The 18,579-nt window shown below is 44.9% G+C and overlaps 1 protein-coding gene across 2 annotated transcripts in view; it reads left to right on the forward strand.

Moving 5' to 3' along the window:
- Positions 1–18,579, forward strand: part of LOC119178553 (Acyl-CoA synthetase long-chain) — a 57,043-nt gene that overhangs the window by 36,720 nt on the left and 1,744 nt on the right. For both annotated transcript variants that reach the window (XM_037429760.2, XM_037429761.2), the window contains exons 2-12: positions 1,344–1,485; positions 2,658–2,861; positions 3,700–3,877; positions 4,113–4,219; positions 4,623–4,912; positions 7,615–7,673; positions 9,801–9,865; positions 9,979–10,050; positions 15,264–15,403; positions 16,093–16,265; positions 17,655–17,918. In XM_037429760.2, coding sequence (XP_037285657.2) covers positions 1,351–1,485; positions 2,658–2,861; positions 3,700–3,877; positions 4,113–4,219; positions 4,623–4,912; positions 7,615–7,673; positions 9,801–9,865; positions 9,979–10,050; positions 15,264–15,403; positions 16,093–16,265; positions 17,655–17,918 — 1,687 coding nt within the window. In that variant the 5' untranslated portion in view covers positions 1,344–1,350. The remainder of the gene's footprint in view (positions 1–1,343; positions 1,486–2,657; positions 2,862–3,699; positions 3,878–4,112; positions 4,220–4,622; positions 4,913–7,614; positions 7,674–9,800; positions 9,866–9,978; positions 10,051–15,263; positions 15,404–16,092; positions 16,266–17,654; positions 17,919–18,579) is intronic.

An 18,579-nucleotide genomic window follows, 5' to 3' on the forward strand; every position in this document is an offset into this window, starting at 1 on the left:
ATATCGGCCTAGTTTCCGTAGCAACGATGAAATCGGCAGGCTGCCCAACAATGCGGCCAGTGCTCACCCCCGTCGCATGCAGGCGATGCGTTTAAGCATCATGTTCCTCAAGCGTCTGTGCACGCGCGAGCTGCTGCCGAATTGCGATGCCATGCGCTCCGAGATTTCCTCTAAGTATGAAACGGACGGTACAAACTATCAGCCTTCATACGAGTGATGTGTGCGCGGTACTTCAAAAAGTTCAAATTAATCGAAAACCGGTGCTACTATCTAAACTCTTGCAGGTGTGTTCTGTGAGTTCTTCTGTGCCTGCGTTCTGCGGGGAAGGAAATGTTGCCACTACTGTCCCGCGTGACCTATGCCTTCAGTCGTCGCAGTTTTCCCCTGCACTGTCGCGGTGTCTCTGGTTGAGAGCGAAAAATGAGCGTTAACCGTAAGCGAAAATTCAAGGCAAACGAAGATGTCAGCCGGATGGCATTAGCAGCAGTTCGGCTTGCCTTGCCCCACAGTTTCTCCACCGAGACAGAAGCCATATTAGGCATGGAAAGCTTTAATTCACAGAAATTTTCCGGCGATGGTGGAGCCTTCCGTCCAGTGCCCCTGTGACCTTTGCCATCTTTCCAGCTCTAGTGATGAGCTTAAGCTGTTCTTAAGGCTTCGAACGGGACAGCGCAGCGTCCTACTGTTCTGGTGTTGGTCTGCAGGCAAAACTTATGGTCCCCCCCCCCCTTTTCTTTTTGTGTGCAAGACATCCTATCACCGTTCAACATCTGCTTCGTGTTCATACCTCTCATTAGAGCTGTCACTCCTGAAGAGGAAGTGGTGGCCAATCTATGTTGTGTACTATGCTTGCCACTCGAGCTTCAGTCACTGATAACAAAATCCTGTGCGTGGCTGCTTCCATTTATGGAACTCTCCCCTATAGGAGCGCTATTCTTATCTTGCTTGTCCGTGTCATGTAAGCGCAGTGGCTGCACTAGCTTTTATTTTAATCTGACCTCGTTTTTTCACTCGGTAGACACTTGAACGCCCTCATAATCTTGAGTGTGGCTCGCAACCAAGTCTGTCACCCAAACCTACGAGGGGGTCTTGATAACTGACCTTTTCTCCTTGCGGATATTTCTTAAGGAGGCTGGAACAACTTGGGCCGGATGGTGTGATACTGTTTCATTTTTTTTTTACGTGTATGCGTGCCGTTTCCTACAATTATCTCCGCCAAGCGATAAAGTGTGTGTGTGGGGGGGGGGGGGGGGGCTTCTTAACCTACAGTCTGCATCTCTTGGGCCTTATTTCGGGACACGGCGATGTTCTCGACTGAGTAGTGTGCTTTGGTTCTCTTGCAGCTTCATCATGTCTAACCTGGGACTGGACATCGCCCTGGGCCTCATCAAGGTTCTGGTGTCAGCGTGCGACGTCATCACACTACCGATCCACTTCGTGTTCCAGAGGCCGTGGGACTACTGGAGGAAAAAGAACCTGGCGTTTGTGAGTTCTCGCCTATGCAAGTTATTGATTTATCTCGGAGCTACCAGCCCTTAGGTGTCCACATCGTAAGACATGTATGGGGCTGGGTCGCGGTGTGGAGTAAAAAGCGGGTACAACGAAGGGTATCCCGATGTACTCCAGTGGTCTAGGTACAACTATTTCGTCTCTATACAGACATGCTAGGCTCACATTTTTTTTTTTGTTCATTGATAATAATAAATGTCTATATTTTTGCCCATACAAAAGGGGAAAATCCATCCTTGGAAACACCTCATTCTGCGAAATACATGGGGGGGAAAAGAAACGGGACAGAGCACAGTCAATCTAATTTTGCCATCCATTTATCATCATCATAATTATTATTATTGTAGTAGTAGTAATAGTAGTGTTGTACTACAGTAATTCTTCACCATCAGCAATCTAGTCCACAACAAAGTGCTTCTTTTCCCCTCCCCCCTTCTGTGCGTTGCAATTTGAAATAATTGTATCGAATGTAGGTGGATTTTCGCCATAGCCTTCATGTTTTCTATATAGAGTCCAAATTGATAACATTGTCCTGCGCATCTTATGTCCTGTGTGCAAAGGAAAACGGGTGAGGGCTGCCACCTACATGCATCACCCTTCCCCGTCCTAGGAAGGAGCATGGAGGGGAACGAAGGGGAGGAGGGCAGCGTAAAGAAGTTAGCTGCTGGCACAACATCGGAATTGTTCCAATTCACATTCAAATTTGTTGCTGTTGCATTCATTGCTTTGCCATTACGGCAGAACAGACTTTTTGAATGTGTACAGATGTTTCAAACAGAATAATTGTATTTCTTAGAATACCTTTCTGCGACTTGATTTGGGAACCAATACCAACAAACGACTGGACATGCTTTTCACTTGTTAGTGGTCGGAGATGTAGGTCCTAGAAAGCTAGCATCCAGTTTTTATGTCCAGTTTCATTTTCAGTAACAAAAGGTTGACAAGCAGTTGTAAATTTTACAGTTTGTCATATAGATATTTTGGGCATTTATAAGACGCCTCATCATTGCCTGCATATAACCATCATCAATATTGACAATTTCATTGCACTAGACGCGAGTTGCAGTTTCATTTTTTGCATTGTTCTTGTTAAGTCTACAAAAAGCACCTGTGACTAAGTTGATAGTGGTTTGACCTCTTCTGCTTAGGCCAAATGTGCAATTGAAGGAGACCCCAGTGCACCCTATGTGCGGACCTACAGCAATGGGCTGGACAGTCTCAGTGGTGTACGAACCATGGACGAGCTGACGCGAAAGGCGATCCACACGTTTGGCGACCGTCCTTGCTTCGGCTACCGCCCGGTCCTGGGAGAGAGTGAAGAGAAGCAGGAAGATGGGAAAGTCTTCAAAAAGGTTCGTCCAAAGAATGTAAAATATTGCAGTTTTTAATGCGAGCAGCTTTAGCCAAGTGGAGCCCAATCGACTTTGTGAAAACTTCAAAAACCCGTGGCACTTTGGTTTACATGAAAGCACACCACATTTTGGAGCTTGGTTTCATTTTTTAGAAATTCTATTTGAATAGAACAAATTGTCTGGCTCAAATGCTGGCTTTCGGACTTTCGGTATCGTTAAAAATTTGGGCTGGTTGAAGTTCACATATGCTGACAATATCGGTTCTCTTTCCTCATTAGTGACCCAGTTTAGACGACCGAGTTAACTCTTTCTCTCTTTGATGCTGTCCCCACGGCACAACCGATTCCTGATTCATGCAGTGTCATTTTGAATTACTATATTAAAATCTTGCCAGCTGCTTACTGTACAGGTTACTTCAACATAACCAGCTACATTAAAAAAAAAACCCTATGCTTAAGCTGGCAACATTCTTTCAACACCAATTCACACTACTTTAGGTTATACTAGTTGGTGTAAGCCCACATTCTGTTGAATAAATGATTCAAAAGAGGCCAACCAGTAAATACGAGCATACTTCAAATACGTTGTGGCACAATTGTAGCAGATTTGTGGGAGCAGTAATTAAGCTGGACTTTGCTTTCCGAGGGTGAATTTCTCGGCTAATGATGCTGGTATTTACTAAATTACTTTTTTTGCATATGAGGTCACTAGTTCTTCACTACACTACGAAACTAGAAATAGGGCACGGATGCGTGTACTGTTTGCAAATCTTGTTCGTATGTGTTATGCGGTTAATGTAGTAGTAATGTTCCACTGTGCTTTGCCTGAATACGTGCAGCTTGTCCTGGGTGACTACAAGTGGGTGTCTTACAATGAAGCGGACGAGAAGATTGACTTGATCGGACGTGGCCTGATGGCTCTTGGTGTACGTCCCCGCCAGAATGTCGTCATCTTGGCCGAGACGCGCATTGAGTGGATGCTGGCAGCCCAGGCCTGTCTGCGCATCAACATCCCAGGTTGGTACTGCTTCCTTCCGTGTCCTCGGACAGTTCCATTCTAACAAAAGTTGGAAGAACACTGCTACCGAATCGGCACCATGCCCATAGAAGCAATTTTTAATTCCTTTGCTGATTTCGATTCAGCACCTGTGGGCACATGGGGCTAGAATGAAGGTTTACCCCTGATAGGCTGTTTTGTGTAGCTTTTCGTCTTCAGTTCAACTTGAATGATAGCATGCATGTTCTTTCACAGTCGTCACCCTGTATGCAACACTTGGCGAAGACGGCATCATCCATGGCATCAATGAAACTGAGGCCACCCACCTCATCACCTCTTACGATCTCTTGCCAAGGATTGCGGTAAGTCTTTCCCAGCCCACTGGCAGCCCAGTTGCTAGCAGGATGCGGCACTGACTCGATTGCCTGCACAGCCACCACAGATAAAGATTATCAGAAGTGAGAATTTGGCTGGAAGCCTCGCTCCTGCTAATTTTTGTGTGCGGGGACTATGCATTCATTGCCAGTATTCGTGGCGGCAACCTCTACTTTTGCAATCGCTGATGAGAATGGGTTTGTGTCTAAACACTGTCTTATCTTCGTGGGCGTTGGCGCGGGGGGTGCAAAATGGGCATCCCTCATAATCGTATAATGGTTTGGGGATGTTTACCGCCAACAATTATTTCCAGTGTTAAAGGTAGCCGAGGAGCTGATTCAGGCTAGTGCAGCATTCTAATTTGCCCTTTTACGGCTTCTGCTCCTGCAGAAAATCATCGACAAGATTCCATCCCTGACGCACATTATCTACATGGAGAATCCTGTGGCCAAGTCTCCCCCTGTGGCCCCGACCGGGCTCCACCTCGTTCCTTTCGCCAGGCTGGAGGAGAGTGGCCGCACTGCCGATACCGAGTTGAGAGGAGAGACGCCCACGGCTGACGACGTTGCCATCATCATGTACACGAGCGGCTCCACGGGTGTGCCTAAGGGCGTAATGATCACCCATGGAAACATAGTGACCACTGCCCGCGGATTCAGCGTGATCTGCAAGGACGTCGGGTAAGTTTTATCTTTCCGACGCTGTTACTTCAGCCTGACCTCTTAGGTTGACTTCGAAATATTTCTGCATGTGCTGCAGCTCTGTATTCACTTCCAGTAATGTGCTTAATGACTCCAAGTTAAAAGAATACTGAATGAACATTTGAAAGACTTAATGAAAACTTGAAAAATCTACTCGGAAGATGCACCTGTTCTGATAAATGGAGTTAATTTTCTGCATTTTTAAACAGTTGGCTGTATTTTTTACTGATTGTCAGCGCGTGGCAGCTGCACGCGAGTGGGAGCCAGAGAATTCACCATCACCGAGGCGTCCCTGTCTTCTCTTTCTCCATCTCTCTTTTCATCCTACTCTCCTGCTTCCACAAAAGCACTGATGCTTTGCCCTAGCGGGGAGCATTGTTCACTGCCAGTACTGTTCATAGTGGTTCTGGGAACTGTAGGGGAGTTGAGCAGTTTGCGAGACTCTTTGGGCTTTTGTGCCCTTGCCGCTTTTAGCTAATGGCGGGGCCGCTGGACGCAGGAAAATATATAAAGTGCATTAAATTTATCATTTTTCTGCAGTTTCTACCTGAAATTAAGGTTGTGTCTATCGATTTCAGGACTTAGTCTTTCAATTTTCAGTATCCCTGTTGTATAGTGATGCGAGCCACTGAAGTAAGGAAATGTGTAGCCTGTTCAAGCAACCAAATATATCTATATCAATGTAACACCAGTTATTCCTGTCTTGTGTTTCGTTTCCTGATGGCAAAAAAATGCATTGTCAATATTGCCTGGTGCCTACGCTGCCACCTAATTCTAATTCAACTACGCTATAATGCTCGGTTACAGCTGTCAAGTTAAAAAAGGACTATTAACTATGCATGGTTACTGGCCCGGCCCTTCAATGTACTCGTCAGTAATCTTATTTTTCCAAAGCAAGGTTATCAGGAAGGCATGTAATTCAAGCCAGCTAGTAAAATGGGAGCCTTATAGTACTCAAGCCTATTGTCGGTAGGAGAATTCCTTATGTGGAGCATTCCTAACATACTCTTATGCTTGAGTTCTGGTCTACCTTATGCTATTGTTTGTTTCCTTTTACACTTCTTGTGCCATCCAGCGTGACTGGGGCATTTTCGAACAGTCACATTTTCCACAGCAAGCTCGCTTTTAAAACTCCTTGGCTTTTTGGATCATTCATCGGTTTTCTTTTTGTCTTTTACTGCTTTCACATGGAACAGCGCAGGAGAGCTAACTAGGTATTGTTGAATGTTTCTACAATACTGCATTCATGTATGTGCACGCTGTTTGACCACTGTGAATTTGTCAATCACATACACCTTACATCTATTGCCTTTAATGAGCTTATGCAGGCCTGCGTGCACTTGGCCTTCTTTAATCCCTCTTGAAGGTCAATGTTTTGTTTTCTCGGAAACATGCACCATGTTTTGTACGCCTCAGTATTTTTTTTTTTTTTCGTTTGTCCTTGCCTTCTTGATTCTTTGCTTTCTTGCTTGAATCTTGCTTTCTCTCTCTTATACATGCTTTTTCTCACTTCCCTCCATTTCAGTATGCTGCCCAAGTAAGATGCTTGTGCCTTGAGTGCCTTTACTTTTTTTTCTGTGTGTGCATGCGCATGTTTGTGTGACGTTTAGTGTTTCCACTATTAAAGGGGCCTTGCAACATTGGGGCTACCATGGCTACCTGCCCTTTTCTTAGCTTGTCGTGCAACAAACACCCATAAAATGGTTGTCCTAATTACCACACAGGAACTCAGAGTTGCAACAAGCTTCATAATAAAAGCTGGGTGGATTATTCTCAGCTTGAATGTTTGTGGCTTATATGCCCTATGTTGCTCTCCCACGATGTGGGACTGCGGTGCTCAGTAGCCTAATATTGTTGAAGTCCATCGACTCGATGTGTTATGGAGACTGTGGTTTGGTGGCACGCGTTTTGATCTTGGAGACTAGAGGGCAGAGCTTACTGTTGTAGCACCCTTCTCAAGGTCTTTGTATGTTCCCATTGTTCCTGCAAATGCTTGATGTGCAACTTCCAGTGGATTAATTGTTTGCATAGCTGTGTGATAATTAGATGACAACCAAAATGTCTGCAATGCATTGGTGTAGCCCTTTATGCTCTCAATATTGCTCTAATAACAGCATTTTTGATGGAGGTGAAAGTGCTTGAGGCCTACTTACTTGAATTTAGGGGCATGATAAACGAACATATTCACACATAGTTCTCTATATAACACATAGTTCTTTATATTGATGGCATTCGAAGTGCACATTTCACTAATGAGCTTAGCAGAAAGGTTCATCGCACTAATTATATGTCCGCCACTTATGACGATTCTGTTAGGAGTCGTCCTACAGTCTCGCCTTCGAAGCTTTGCAGGGCCCATCTAGGTTCGTGTAGAGGCATTGCATGTTGCTTTTCATAAGTACTGAGCTCTTATTGAATGAACGTTAACCACCCTATTGTGTGTGCATGCTTATGTAACTGTCACAACTACAGTTGTCATTCCCACAAAACCATAAGGGGTGCTGCCCATTTCAAGTCTGCATCTACATGCTTCAACACTTTGAGTAGTCATTCAGCTGCTGGAAAATGCAACCGAAGTGGCATGTCTTGAAGTCCAGTCAAGACTTTGATGTTTAACTGTTATAACGGAATTGTCTTTTACTGCTGGCTCAAGTTCCTTTTTCTTTTTTTCTCTTCTGTAGCGACACTGATGCCTACATTGCCTACCTACCTCTCGCTCACGTCTTGGAGCTAGCAGCTGGTGAGTTGATACTCGTTGCCGTGCCTGCAAAGTGGTTTGTTTTCGAGGCGCAGTGGTTTAGGCTCTGCTTTGTTCTAGTAGATAGTACCTTTGAGTGAATGTGGTACTACAGCTTTTAAAAAGCAGAGCCCATTCATTCTTAGGAGTTACTACTCGTTCAGAAGTACCGATGGCAGACAAGAAATCCTTGTGAATTTAGTTAATCACACAAGGCAATACGATTTGGGTCTTCCAGAGAAATCTATTTTGCTGCCACCCACAACTACCCTCTGCTGTATCTCGGCAGCTATGACATTGTGCTGCTGAGCACAAGGGTGTTGGTTTGATTTGTGCCCATGATGGCTGCATTTTGATGTGGCTGAAAAGCATAAACAGTGCTAGGCTTGTGCAGATATTCGGATGTATAATATTGTATTCGAATTTATTTTGATTCGAATTTTAATATCTGAAATTTCAAAGTATTGGAAATTAACAAGTTAGTGTGTATACTACAACATACATGTAACATTTTCTGTAAAGGTGGTTTGGCTGCAGGGGAGGTGTGCTATACTGTAAGTACACACTTAAAGGGTCAATCTGTACTGCCGCAAAGCCCCTTTTCAAGGCTCGATGAACATATTACCCGCGGATCAATTCAATATTTTTAAAGTTTAAAAGCTTATGCCGGCTTACATGGTCCAAATATAGCAAATTTAAAATGTTACATATTAGACAGGTTCTCACATGCATTGTACTGAAAGTCAAATCTTGCAGCTATTCGAAGTTGCTTCTACTTCCTTTCAATCAAAAAGGATGACATTTGCACATGTGTTGATTCAATGGGGAATGTTTACTGAGAAGTGAACATGGATGCAGAATACAAGCCCTAAACCAAGCATTGCAGAGGAAATAGTTCTGTTTGAGCAGTAGTTCCGCTTAACAGATTTCCGTTTACTGAGAGAGTCTGCTATATTCAAACCAAATCACTATTCTCGTCAAACGTAACATTTACTATTTACATAAACCTTGTAAGCAACTATAATCTTAGATTTAGCAGCGCATCGGGAAACCCCTGACAATCTGTGCTCATTCAGTCTTCTACTACGGTGCACCTAATATTATTTTAGGTGTGTCACGTAAATCTTGAACAGCTTTTTTTCTTTGAAAGACTTTGGACTAACCTGTACGAATCAGATAGCTGCAGCAAGGTGCTTTGCAGTATAGTCAAACCCCACTACATGTACAACGAAAAATTTTCTGTACCCCGCCGGCAATTTCTCAGCGATTTCCCCACCAGCAATCATTATTCTCGCCACAACGAACACTTTTTCTTCTACTGTTCCGCTTCAATGAAATTTGACAATGCAATTTCAGGGTGAGATATTTCATTCTGCGCAGTAAACACAATCTTCACCATATTGATGCATTTTTAGAACATAAAAATATGTTTACGAAGTCTAAAATGTGCATTGGCACCACAAGAAACCACCGTCGTTTACTAAGCATAGAGGCTGCCATTGCTCGATAGTGGTGGCAATGAGTCTACCCTGCTTTTACTACTGGCTTGCTTCTGAGCTGAAAATAATTAGAAGCTGAAGCTTAGTTTCCTACATGCTGCTGCTGGGCGCAATCGCCGGGTCGTGCCTAGTCGATGCCAGCGCTGTTAGTTCTTTTTCTGCTTGTCCAGTGTGGTCACTGGTCCGAGTGGCTGTTCGTTCGCTTGACTGCTACTAGTAGACAAGTACAGCACATAAGCCATAAATCGCTGCTCCACATGCCATACCTGCACCTCGGTGTATTCAGATACTTTTTGACTGTGAACAGCTGCTGGTGTTAGCGCGTTCGTGCAACTGCTAGGTTCGTTCACGAAAGCTGTTGTGGCCATTGGGCCGACACCTTTAGAATTTCGGCAATGAAATATCGTTTTGCTAGCTGAGATCATCAATTTTTATTTATTTTTTCTATTTCACTACAATGAAATTTTTGCTTCCATGAAATTTTTTTCCGCGACCTGTCAGTTTCATTGTAGTGGGGTTCGACTGTATAAACCTTACCTAGCTGAACCATTTGGTAACCAATCATTATTTCATTGACCCTTCTTTGTACTGCATATTCTTGTGCCGCATGTGTACTCCTTATCTCTTTCAGAATGCCTCTCGTTTGCCTTGGGAGCGAGGATTGGTTATGCATCTCCACTCACACTGACGGACAAGGTCAGTAAATAGGCCTTCATCTGCAACTGAGCATTTACTTGGAACGTAGCTATGCCTGCCTGCTTGTTAGGAATAACTTGTCTGAGCTTTTTTTTTTTTTCCTTTTCGCACAGTCCACTGGAGTTCAGAAGGGCTGCAAGGGCGACGCATCTCTACTAAGGCCTACCATCATGGTGTCTGTGCCGGTGAGTTTAGTAAAACACAAGATGCATTGAAAAATAACTGATTTATTTATTTACCTATTTATTTAATTACAATACCGTGCTTACTCGAATCTAGGCCGACCCCAAAAGTCGAAAGCCCTTGCCTTGCCTTGAATTTAGGCTGACTGAAACAGCGATGACAGCGTTGGCAAAGAGAAAACATTTATTGAACATAAAGACCAAACAAGGCAGTTCATTCGTGACGCAAAATGACTCGGGAAACATACAGCAGCTAGTCCTGTTGAGTTGCTTTGTCATGGTTTTTTTTTTCCCCACTGCTTCTATACTCGGCGACAGCTTTTCTTGACATTGGAGCGAAGGCTACGGAGGCGGGGCCTCCGCACATTTGTGTTACTACGCAAGTAGTCGGCAGCTTGCAGCCGATTTCGGTTCCAGTTTCGGTTTTCGCTTGCTCGCTGCGCTAGTGTGCTCAGCAAAATGTATGCATGCAAAACGGGAACGTCAGAGTTAAACTTTGATGAGAGTGCATACATGCAGCTAGTTACTGTGCTGTTTATATACTGGTACATAATAAATTTTCCGTTGTTCGGAACATTTTCCCAGCATTATTCAGCCTTCATAACAGTGAAGTTTAGGTTCCGTGTTCAGCCCAGTATATACGGGTACGCGCCACATGTGATCGAATGTTAACGTTTCGGTATTTAGCCCTGGTACAGGCGAAATGGAAGGCCGGTTGCGGCACGATCCGGCCACGGGCCTGTTTTGTTTCAGTTTTGCTGTATTCGGTTTACGCCCTCAAAGGCTGTCAGCAATGATCGGCGCAGACTGCGCCTCAGTGTTCGAGAAGCCTCACAATTGTTGTAGATCGTTGTTAAGATTGAGCGCAAGACGCGAACAGTAAAGCTTATTTCAGAGCTTGCGCGGCCACCAGTGATAAGGCTGGAAAGTTCGATGCTTGATGTATAAAAGACGGCGCGTCCCAACGATGAGCAGCTTTTCCACGGCCGATGCTGTGCTCGCCGCTGCAAGAGCAAGCAGCAGACGCAGCCGGCGTGCGGAAAACGTGGTGCCGTCCAAGAAATAAAAAAGAGAAAAAACTAGGGCGCACGATTACTTCTTTTCCATGAACAGCGTCCCATACTTGTTCTATCCCTATAATGACGAAAGTTTTATTTATTCAGGCCAAGTAGCTATTAGAGTGAGTGAGTGAGTGAAAACTTTATTGAACATGTCCAAGTAGCTATTAAAATCGGAAAATAAAATAGGTACTATTTCCTGGCGCGCGCGCATGCAGGCGGTTCGGCTCTATAGCTTCCACAGTGCTGTCAAGAAAAACTGTCGCCGAGTATAGTTATTTGCATCATAAAGAAGCCGCACTCATTCAGAGTTATCGACGCTGCTTCCCTCGTCACAGACTTCTTTGTTGCTGTCTTCAAACAGTGCGCAATCGTCACTATCATGAAGCATATTAGATATGCTGCATTCCTTAAGAGTGCTCAATCGAAGTTCTCGGGTTGTCTCCCACTGCAGCCCCTCCAGCAATGTACATTTTTTTCGTCCACTCTAAATTCTCATCCAGCTTGAACGTTGGACGACGACTCCACATTTAGGACAACTTTCCTTTATATGCGGCTCTATAATGACACCACCTGTTTGGCGCCAATGAGCAATGCCACACACCGACCTCTCGAAGTGCGACTCGAAACGACAAACTGCATGCTTCAACACTCGCCACCGAGATCGAAATGGCGGCCTCACGTGTGTACTTAAGAAGCCAGGTGTTGGCTTGGCTACTAATGGCTATAATACCATGTATGTAGGGCTAGTTGTGCACCACTTTTTTAAATGAAAAATGGCGCATTTTTTCAAAATCCTCGAATCTAAGCTGATGCTGGAGCTTGTTGCAAAAAAATTCGATAAAACTATCTGCCTAGATTTGAACAAATACGGTACTTATAGTGCCCGCATGGGGCATTAGTGTAAGGGGGGGGATAACACTTAAAATGCAGATTTATAATACATATACAAAAAGTAATACATTTCAGAACAATTAAGAAAGCAAAAATGCAGAACGGCGACAAGCCATTAACACTGCGGTGTACATAAAATAAAGCTACGTAAAAAAGCATCCAACATAATATGTGTATTATAAACCCACACACGCACATACATACTGGCAGAGATAGCAAGAACAACACAAAAAAAAGGACTGGAGCATAGATTGCTAGAAGGAACAAACGAAAGTATACTTGAGCTGTGACGAAATTACTTAGAAGCATAACAGGGAATGTTAGACTGGACGCAGCTACAATTTCTTGAGGTAGTTTGTCGCACTGCTGTATTAATCGCTGAAAAAAAAAAAATGAATGTTTAAGATGGTTAATTCTGGCAGCCAACTCATGCACTTTCAGTGGGTGGTCAGTACGAACAGATATATTTGTAGGCTTCAATATGTAGTTCTTTGTGAAGACCCGTTAAACCATTGAATAATTTGCGAGACAGAGATAAACGTAGGTATTTGTGTCTGTCCTCAAAAAGGGGCCATCCTAAAGTATTACCGATTTCAACAGGTCAATTACAAAAGTCATAATCACCTGTGAAGAAACTGCCTGCTCTCAGCTGCATACGATCTAGTGTCAATGTTCACTTTAGTAAAAGTATGCCAAGTGCTACTGGTGTACTCCAAAAGGGGGCGTACATTCGAGGTACGTGCGTACATTCAAGGATTTCTTTCAGGCTGGCCGGTGCTTGTTTGCAGTCAGGTCGCAAGAAGTTTAATGTGTTGCTGGCCTTTCTTACTACCGTATAAACGCGTGTAAGGGTCGCACTTTTTTTTCAAGAAATGAGGGCCAATTTTCAGGGTGCGGCCCATACACGCAACGTGCAATATTTTTTTTTTTTTGAAGCAAAAGAAAAAAACGTACCAGCTAGCGAACGAAGAACGTTTATTGCAGCATACAGCATATGTGCTTAATCGTCGTCGCTCAACGAGTCCTCAGACTCGGTGTCCGAGATGGTGTGTTGCGGAGCACCGTCCTCCCACAAGCAGTCATCTTCCGCGCCATCCAAGCTGTTTGATATACCGGTGACTTTAAAGCTTCGGGTCACAACGTCCGTCGAGACTGAGTTCCACGCCGACAGTACCCAACCGAGAACAGCCGCAAGCGGTGCCCTCTTCAGCCGTCCAGTCGGCGTCTGCTCGTGGCTGCCGCTTGCCATCCATTCCGTGTAGAGCCTTCTGAATTCCACCTTAAAAGGTCGATTAACGCTGACGTCCAAAGGCTGCAGCATTTCAGGGAGGCCGCCCGGAATCACGGCCATGTCTGTGCCGACACGGCGCAGCTGTTCCTTCACCTTATCGGTAAGGTGACCGCGGAAACTGTCTAATACTAAAAGTGACCGTTTGGCTAACAGCGCTCCTGGTCGGTTTTGCCAAACACACTTCACCCAGTCGAGCACCAAGTCATCGTTCATCCACCCCTTTTCTTGGGCTCGAACTATGACTCCCTTGGGGAACACTTCGTTCGGAATTCTTTTTCTTTTCAATACGACGTACGGGGGTAGCTTCCGCCCGTCCGCGGTCACACAAAGCATCACTGTGCAGCGTTGGCGCTCAGCGCCGGTGGTCCGCACGGCGACGCTCTTTTTGCCTTTCAGTTCGACTGTGTAGTTTTCCGGGCAGTCAAACCACACAGGAGTTTGATCTGCGTTCCCTATTTGCGACAGTAGATAATTATGTTGATGGCGAAGGCCGATGACATGCTTCTGAAAACTAAGCACCTTATCGGTGTAGTCCTCTGGCAGCCGCTGGCACAACGTGGTCCTTCGCCGAAAGGAGAGATCCTTCCTTTTTTCAGGAATCGTCGCACCCAGCCAGCGCTAGCCTTGAAAGTCCCGGCTGGTATATTCTTCGCACGTGCCAAGGCTAGTGCCTTCACGCGCAGCATGTCTGTAGTTAGTGCATATCCATCGTTCCGCACTTCTGTCACGTAGCGGAACAACTCTTCTTCTAGTTCTGGAAACTTGCATGGCTTTCCTCGGAAAGCGCGCTTTTTGCTGTTCGTGTTTTCCAGAGCTTCCTTTTGTGCGCACCATCTTCGAACACACTTTTCGTCGACGTCGAATTTTCTGCCGGCGGCACGTTTCCCGTGCTCGAGCGCAAACTCGACTACCTTTAACTTGTAGCCAGCCGTGTAGCTATTCATGTGCTTGCCCATCGTGCTACAACGTGAACGCTCGGCAGAAGACAAGCACGAGAGACAATACGACCTGCACAACTCCTACAAATGGCCGGCTGAACTGCACAAGTTGGTGATGCTGATGCAGATATCGAGAGCGCGTTTGTATAGTGGTGCGAGGCACGAAGGATAAAATTCCGGTTTAACCTTTAGGTAACGAGCGTATGAACACTAATCAAACAGTTGAAATATTTAGCAAACTTTATGAACACCTTAGCACGAAGAAAGTTAAACAAAATATACTAGTGATGCACCTGTAAACCGCTGTAAACTTTGATAGTGATGATGATGGTTGCGTTTTTTCGCGCCATCTATTGACGACGTTCAAAAGCTCGCATGCACGCGCGCATTTTGAATACGTGTGGGTTAATGAAAGTGTGGGTGCGGCCCTTACGCGATTTTTTTTTTTTTTTTTTCGAATATGTGCGTCATAAAAACGGGGTGCGGCCCTTACACGCGTTTATATGGTATTTAATTAATGTGTGCATCGCAGGTCAGATTGCTGGAAAAATTGACTCCTAGGCACAAGGGACAGCTGTGCTGTATTCATTACATAGCTTGCCGTCAGGGCGTGCTTTTTGTTTGTGAATCTTGGGAGGTTGCATTTGGACAGCTTGTAAAACTTATAACATGCCAGACCACTTAGTAGTTATGTGCCTATGCCAGTATCAACACTCCAGTGCACTTCCAGACTCTATGGGCATTCTGGATTCTTAATTCCCTTCTCACTGCCACTAATCTGTTAAAGAAGCATTTAGTGTGGATGAATTTTTCGCATGGCACATCGCTTCTTGCTGTACTTCCAAACCACAAATTTCTGGCTGGAAGTGAAACCCAAGTTTGCAGACAATTGTAACTTCCTGAAAGAGCTCTAGAAACTTGCGTATATTGCTTCTGGGGTGGTACTTTTGTACATGCTTACTATTTGGACATTTCAGGTTATGTTTTGTAGCTGTCCTAATCATTTATTTTTGTGCTTCCTTCTCCGACTTGCAGCTCATTCTGGACAGAATTCGCAAGAGCATCACAGAAGTAGCAGCTTCGAAGGGCCCATTCTTTCGACGCATCTTTGAGTACCTCATCGCCTACAAATCCTTCTGGCTTCGACTTGGCTTCAACACGCCACTGCTGAACAGGTGAGGCAGCGTCAAACTTGAATGTTTATTTAAAGCCTCTGTTACCTTTCAACCTAGCTTAGTCTGACGATAGACAACTGCATGCTGCTTATCCTCTGGCCATTTAACTCTTGCGCGACTCCTAATGTACTACATAATTTTTGTCGGGTGGTGGCATATGTATGTAGCTACATATCTAGCTAATTCCTCAAGCAACAAGCCAAGTAACCAGTCGTTGAGCCATTGTAACTGTTCAACTGGCTGAAAGTGGACTACCAAGAATTTTTTCAGCTGTTATTATTTGCCTCTTGAAGCTTACAAGTTGCCTTAAAATTTTCCCTTCATTACTGCCATTGCAAGACTCCTTGCAAGTTTAATATCTTGGAACTTGCAAAGTCGCTGTTTAGTGTCTTAAACATTTATTCAGTCTGGGTCAATTTGAGCTTAGCTTTGGGGACTGACACGAGCCAATGTTTGCTTAAGTCGAGTAGCCGGCCTTTGTACAAAGGCAGACTGGATGCAGGCGATTCCCCTGGATACTACTTGAATGATGCCATGAATGCTTGAAAAAAAAAAAAAAAAACCCTCTAAAGAAACTGTAAACCTCCAGCTTTGTGTAGGCTGTGTTCATTCGATGTCTTCAGGTGTTACAACACATTCGCTTGTGTGACTCTGCATCTTTTCTTTTTCTTTTTGCTCTCGTCTTGTAGGATGGTGTTCAACAAGATGCGGGCCCTGCTTGGCGGCAGGGTGAAGGTGATTGCCACAGGCTCTGCGCCTCTCTCGGCTGACACGCACGAATTCATCCAGGCCTGCCTCGACTGCTACGTTGTGCAGGGGTACGGCCTCACTGAGACTGCTGCCGGTGCCACCATCATGGACTGTGAGTACTCAATTTTTTTTTTTATAGCCAACAATAGGAGCAATGTGGGCTTGCAGAAAGAATATTTATTGAGGGTGCATGAATTTTCGTTCTTGGTCATTGTGTAGCTGCATCTGTAAGATGCTACTTTAGCAGTAGAAGTTTGGAGCCTTTCTTATTATTAGCATGACTTGTCTATCCAATGTATTGATGATATTTAAATCATGCCAAATCTGTATTCAAAACATATCAAGGATGTCAGGCTGGGCTTCAAAGTATATACTTGAGCCTCATTATAACAAACTGCAAGGGTAATCATATCATATTTACTCTCATAATCCTCGGGTGCGAGAATTGTGCAAGAAAAATTGTCCATGAAAACGTATGGTGCAGATAAGCAAAACAAGACAAAAAAAATCAGTGGCCAGGAATCGGTATTTGCACTCTAGCAACTAATTTCAATTTTTGATAAGTACTAGTCAGGACTTACCTTAACAATAAAACCACAGGTACAGCACAAAGCAAGACTTCAGGCACCAAAGCTGCGAATTTTTGAATACCGTACACAAAGCTTGCAGGCGCTGCGGGTTAAGCATTAGCGTTCCTCCCTCTACGGGAGCCCGCAAAAGGTTAGTGTACCACGTCAACCTTGGCCTGATGGCCATCTAACACTGAATTGTCTGCAGTTACCTTACGTCAAAATAGTTTGACCATCCATCCCAATCTTAGGCACACAGAAGGCCTAACGAGTCTTGGTGGCTCTCAGCTGCCTGTGCTGCCATCTCCAGTAGCAAACACAAAATTCGTCGACTCCAAAGTGCCTCCTGGCGGCCCTGCTGCCATTCTTTGGTGCATGATCAATCACTTTCGACTTGAAAGCAGGCTTTTAGCTTTCGTATTGTCCCAGAGCGTAACCACAGAAGGGACACAACGTACACTAACACGCTGCATCGTGTACTTGCCACTTTGGATTGGGGGCTCTGTGTTTTAATAGTATGCAAAATGCTTTAGAGATGGCGCCAAGCTGTTTTGTGTTATCGTCAGTGGTTGCAAGGTTGATGCAATATTTGCTGCAATTTTCGGAGGCTGCGAGTGAATACAGTAATTACTGCATTACATGTAGTACTTCATTTAAAAGCAGCACATAGCATTTAAGGTGCATGTGCTGATTGTCTCGGCAAAGGGTCCATGCTAGAGCTCTTTATTGCATTGAAACAGCCAAGCCACACACCTTGCAAGACAGGGTACGTTGAGAACAGTATTGACAATTCATTCTGAAGCAAGTTTTTTGCGATTTCAACAAGTCATCGTAAACATGGCACAATTGTGCAACCTCATAGCAGAATCTGACAGGCATAATGCATGTAGTGCTCACAGTTTACAAATGCAAGTTTAACTCTTCTATTTCAGTGGACGACATGAGCTTTGGTCGTGTGGGTGCACCCTTGGTGGGCTGCTACATCAAGCTCGTAGATTGGGATGAGGCAAACTACCACGTGACGGACAAGCCGTACCCACGTGGCGAGATCCTGGTTGGGGGACCGTGCATCACCAAGGGCTACTACAAAAACGAGGCACTCACAAACGAGTGCTACCGGGAAGAAGATGGCATCCGCTGGTTTTACACGGGTGACATAGGAGAGATGTACCCCGACGGGACGGTCAAAATTATCGGTGAGGAAGCATTTCTTTAAAATAACAGCCCTTGTGGATCATCTGCACTCGTTGGAGGGGCGAGAAGCTATGTCTGCACGCATTGTGTAACCCCTTTGCTTGCCCCCGGTGTGATACAGGCATGCGCAAAGGAGCCAACTGTGCAATTTTAGGGCACAGTCTACCGTGGCACCTTCATATGGCGGCACCCACTGGCAACACGCCCATCCGATTAATGTTAGCGGTCAGTCCATTGCAGCAATGTGCCGTTAGATGCCATATGGCAGTCGCCATCGGCTCTGATGAGCGCCTGCACAGGGCTGTGTATGAGGAGTAGGCACTGAAGGAAGTGGCAGCTCGGCACACTATTTGTTGCACCCAGCTACAAAATTTGACTGAGCACTCCATAGCGGTGTTTGCTGTTTTGCAATGCTTTTCTTCACCAAGCTAGGGGGATGCTTCAGAACCCCTTTAAAATAGAAAGGGATATGGTGCAGAGGCTTGGTACGGAGCACTTCAGGAGTCTGGCTCGTCATCTATTCATACATCTCACATGGCATGATAACACTCACTGCAAGGCACTCAATACGGGCTATAACAAGGCTAGAAATGCTCAAAACCGGTTTGAAATGAATGAATAAGGTCTAAAGTAATTTATTCAACAGAAATAACAAAGAAGTTG

This window comes from Rhipicephalus microplus, chromosome 1, assembly GCF_043290135.1.
Source record: "Rhipicephalus microplus isolate Deutch F79 chromosome 1, USDA_Rmic, whole genome shotgun sequence".
NCBI classification, from domain to species: Eukaryota; Metazoa; Arthropoda; class Arachnida; order Ixodida; family Ixodidae; genus Rhipicephalus; species Rhipicephalus microplus.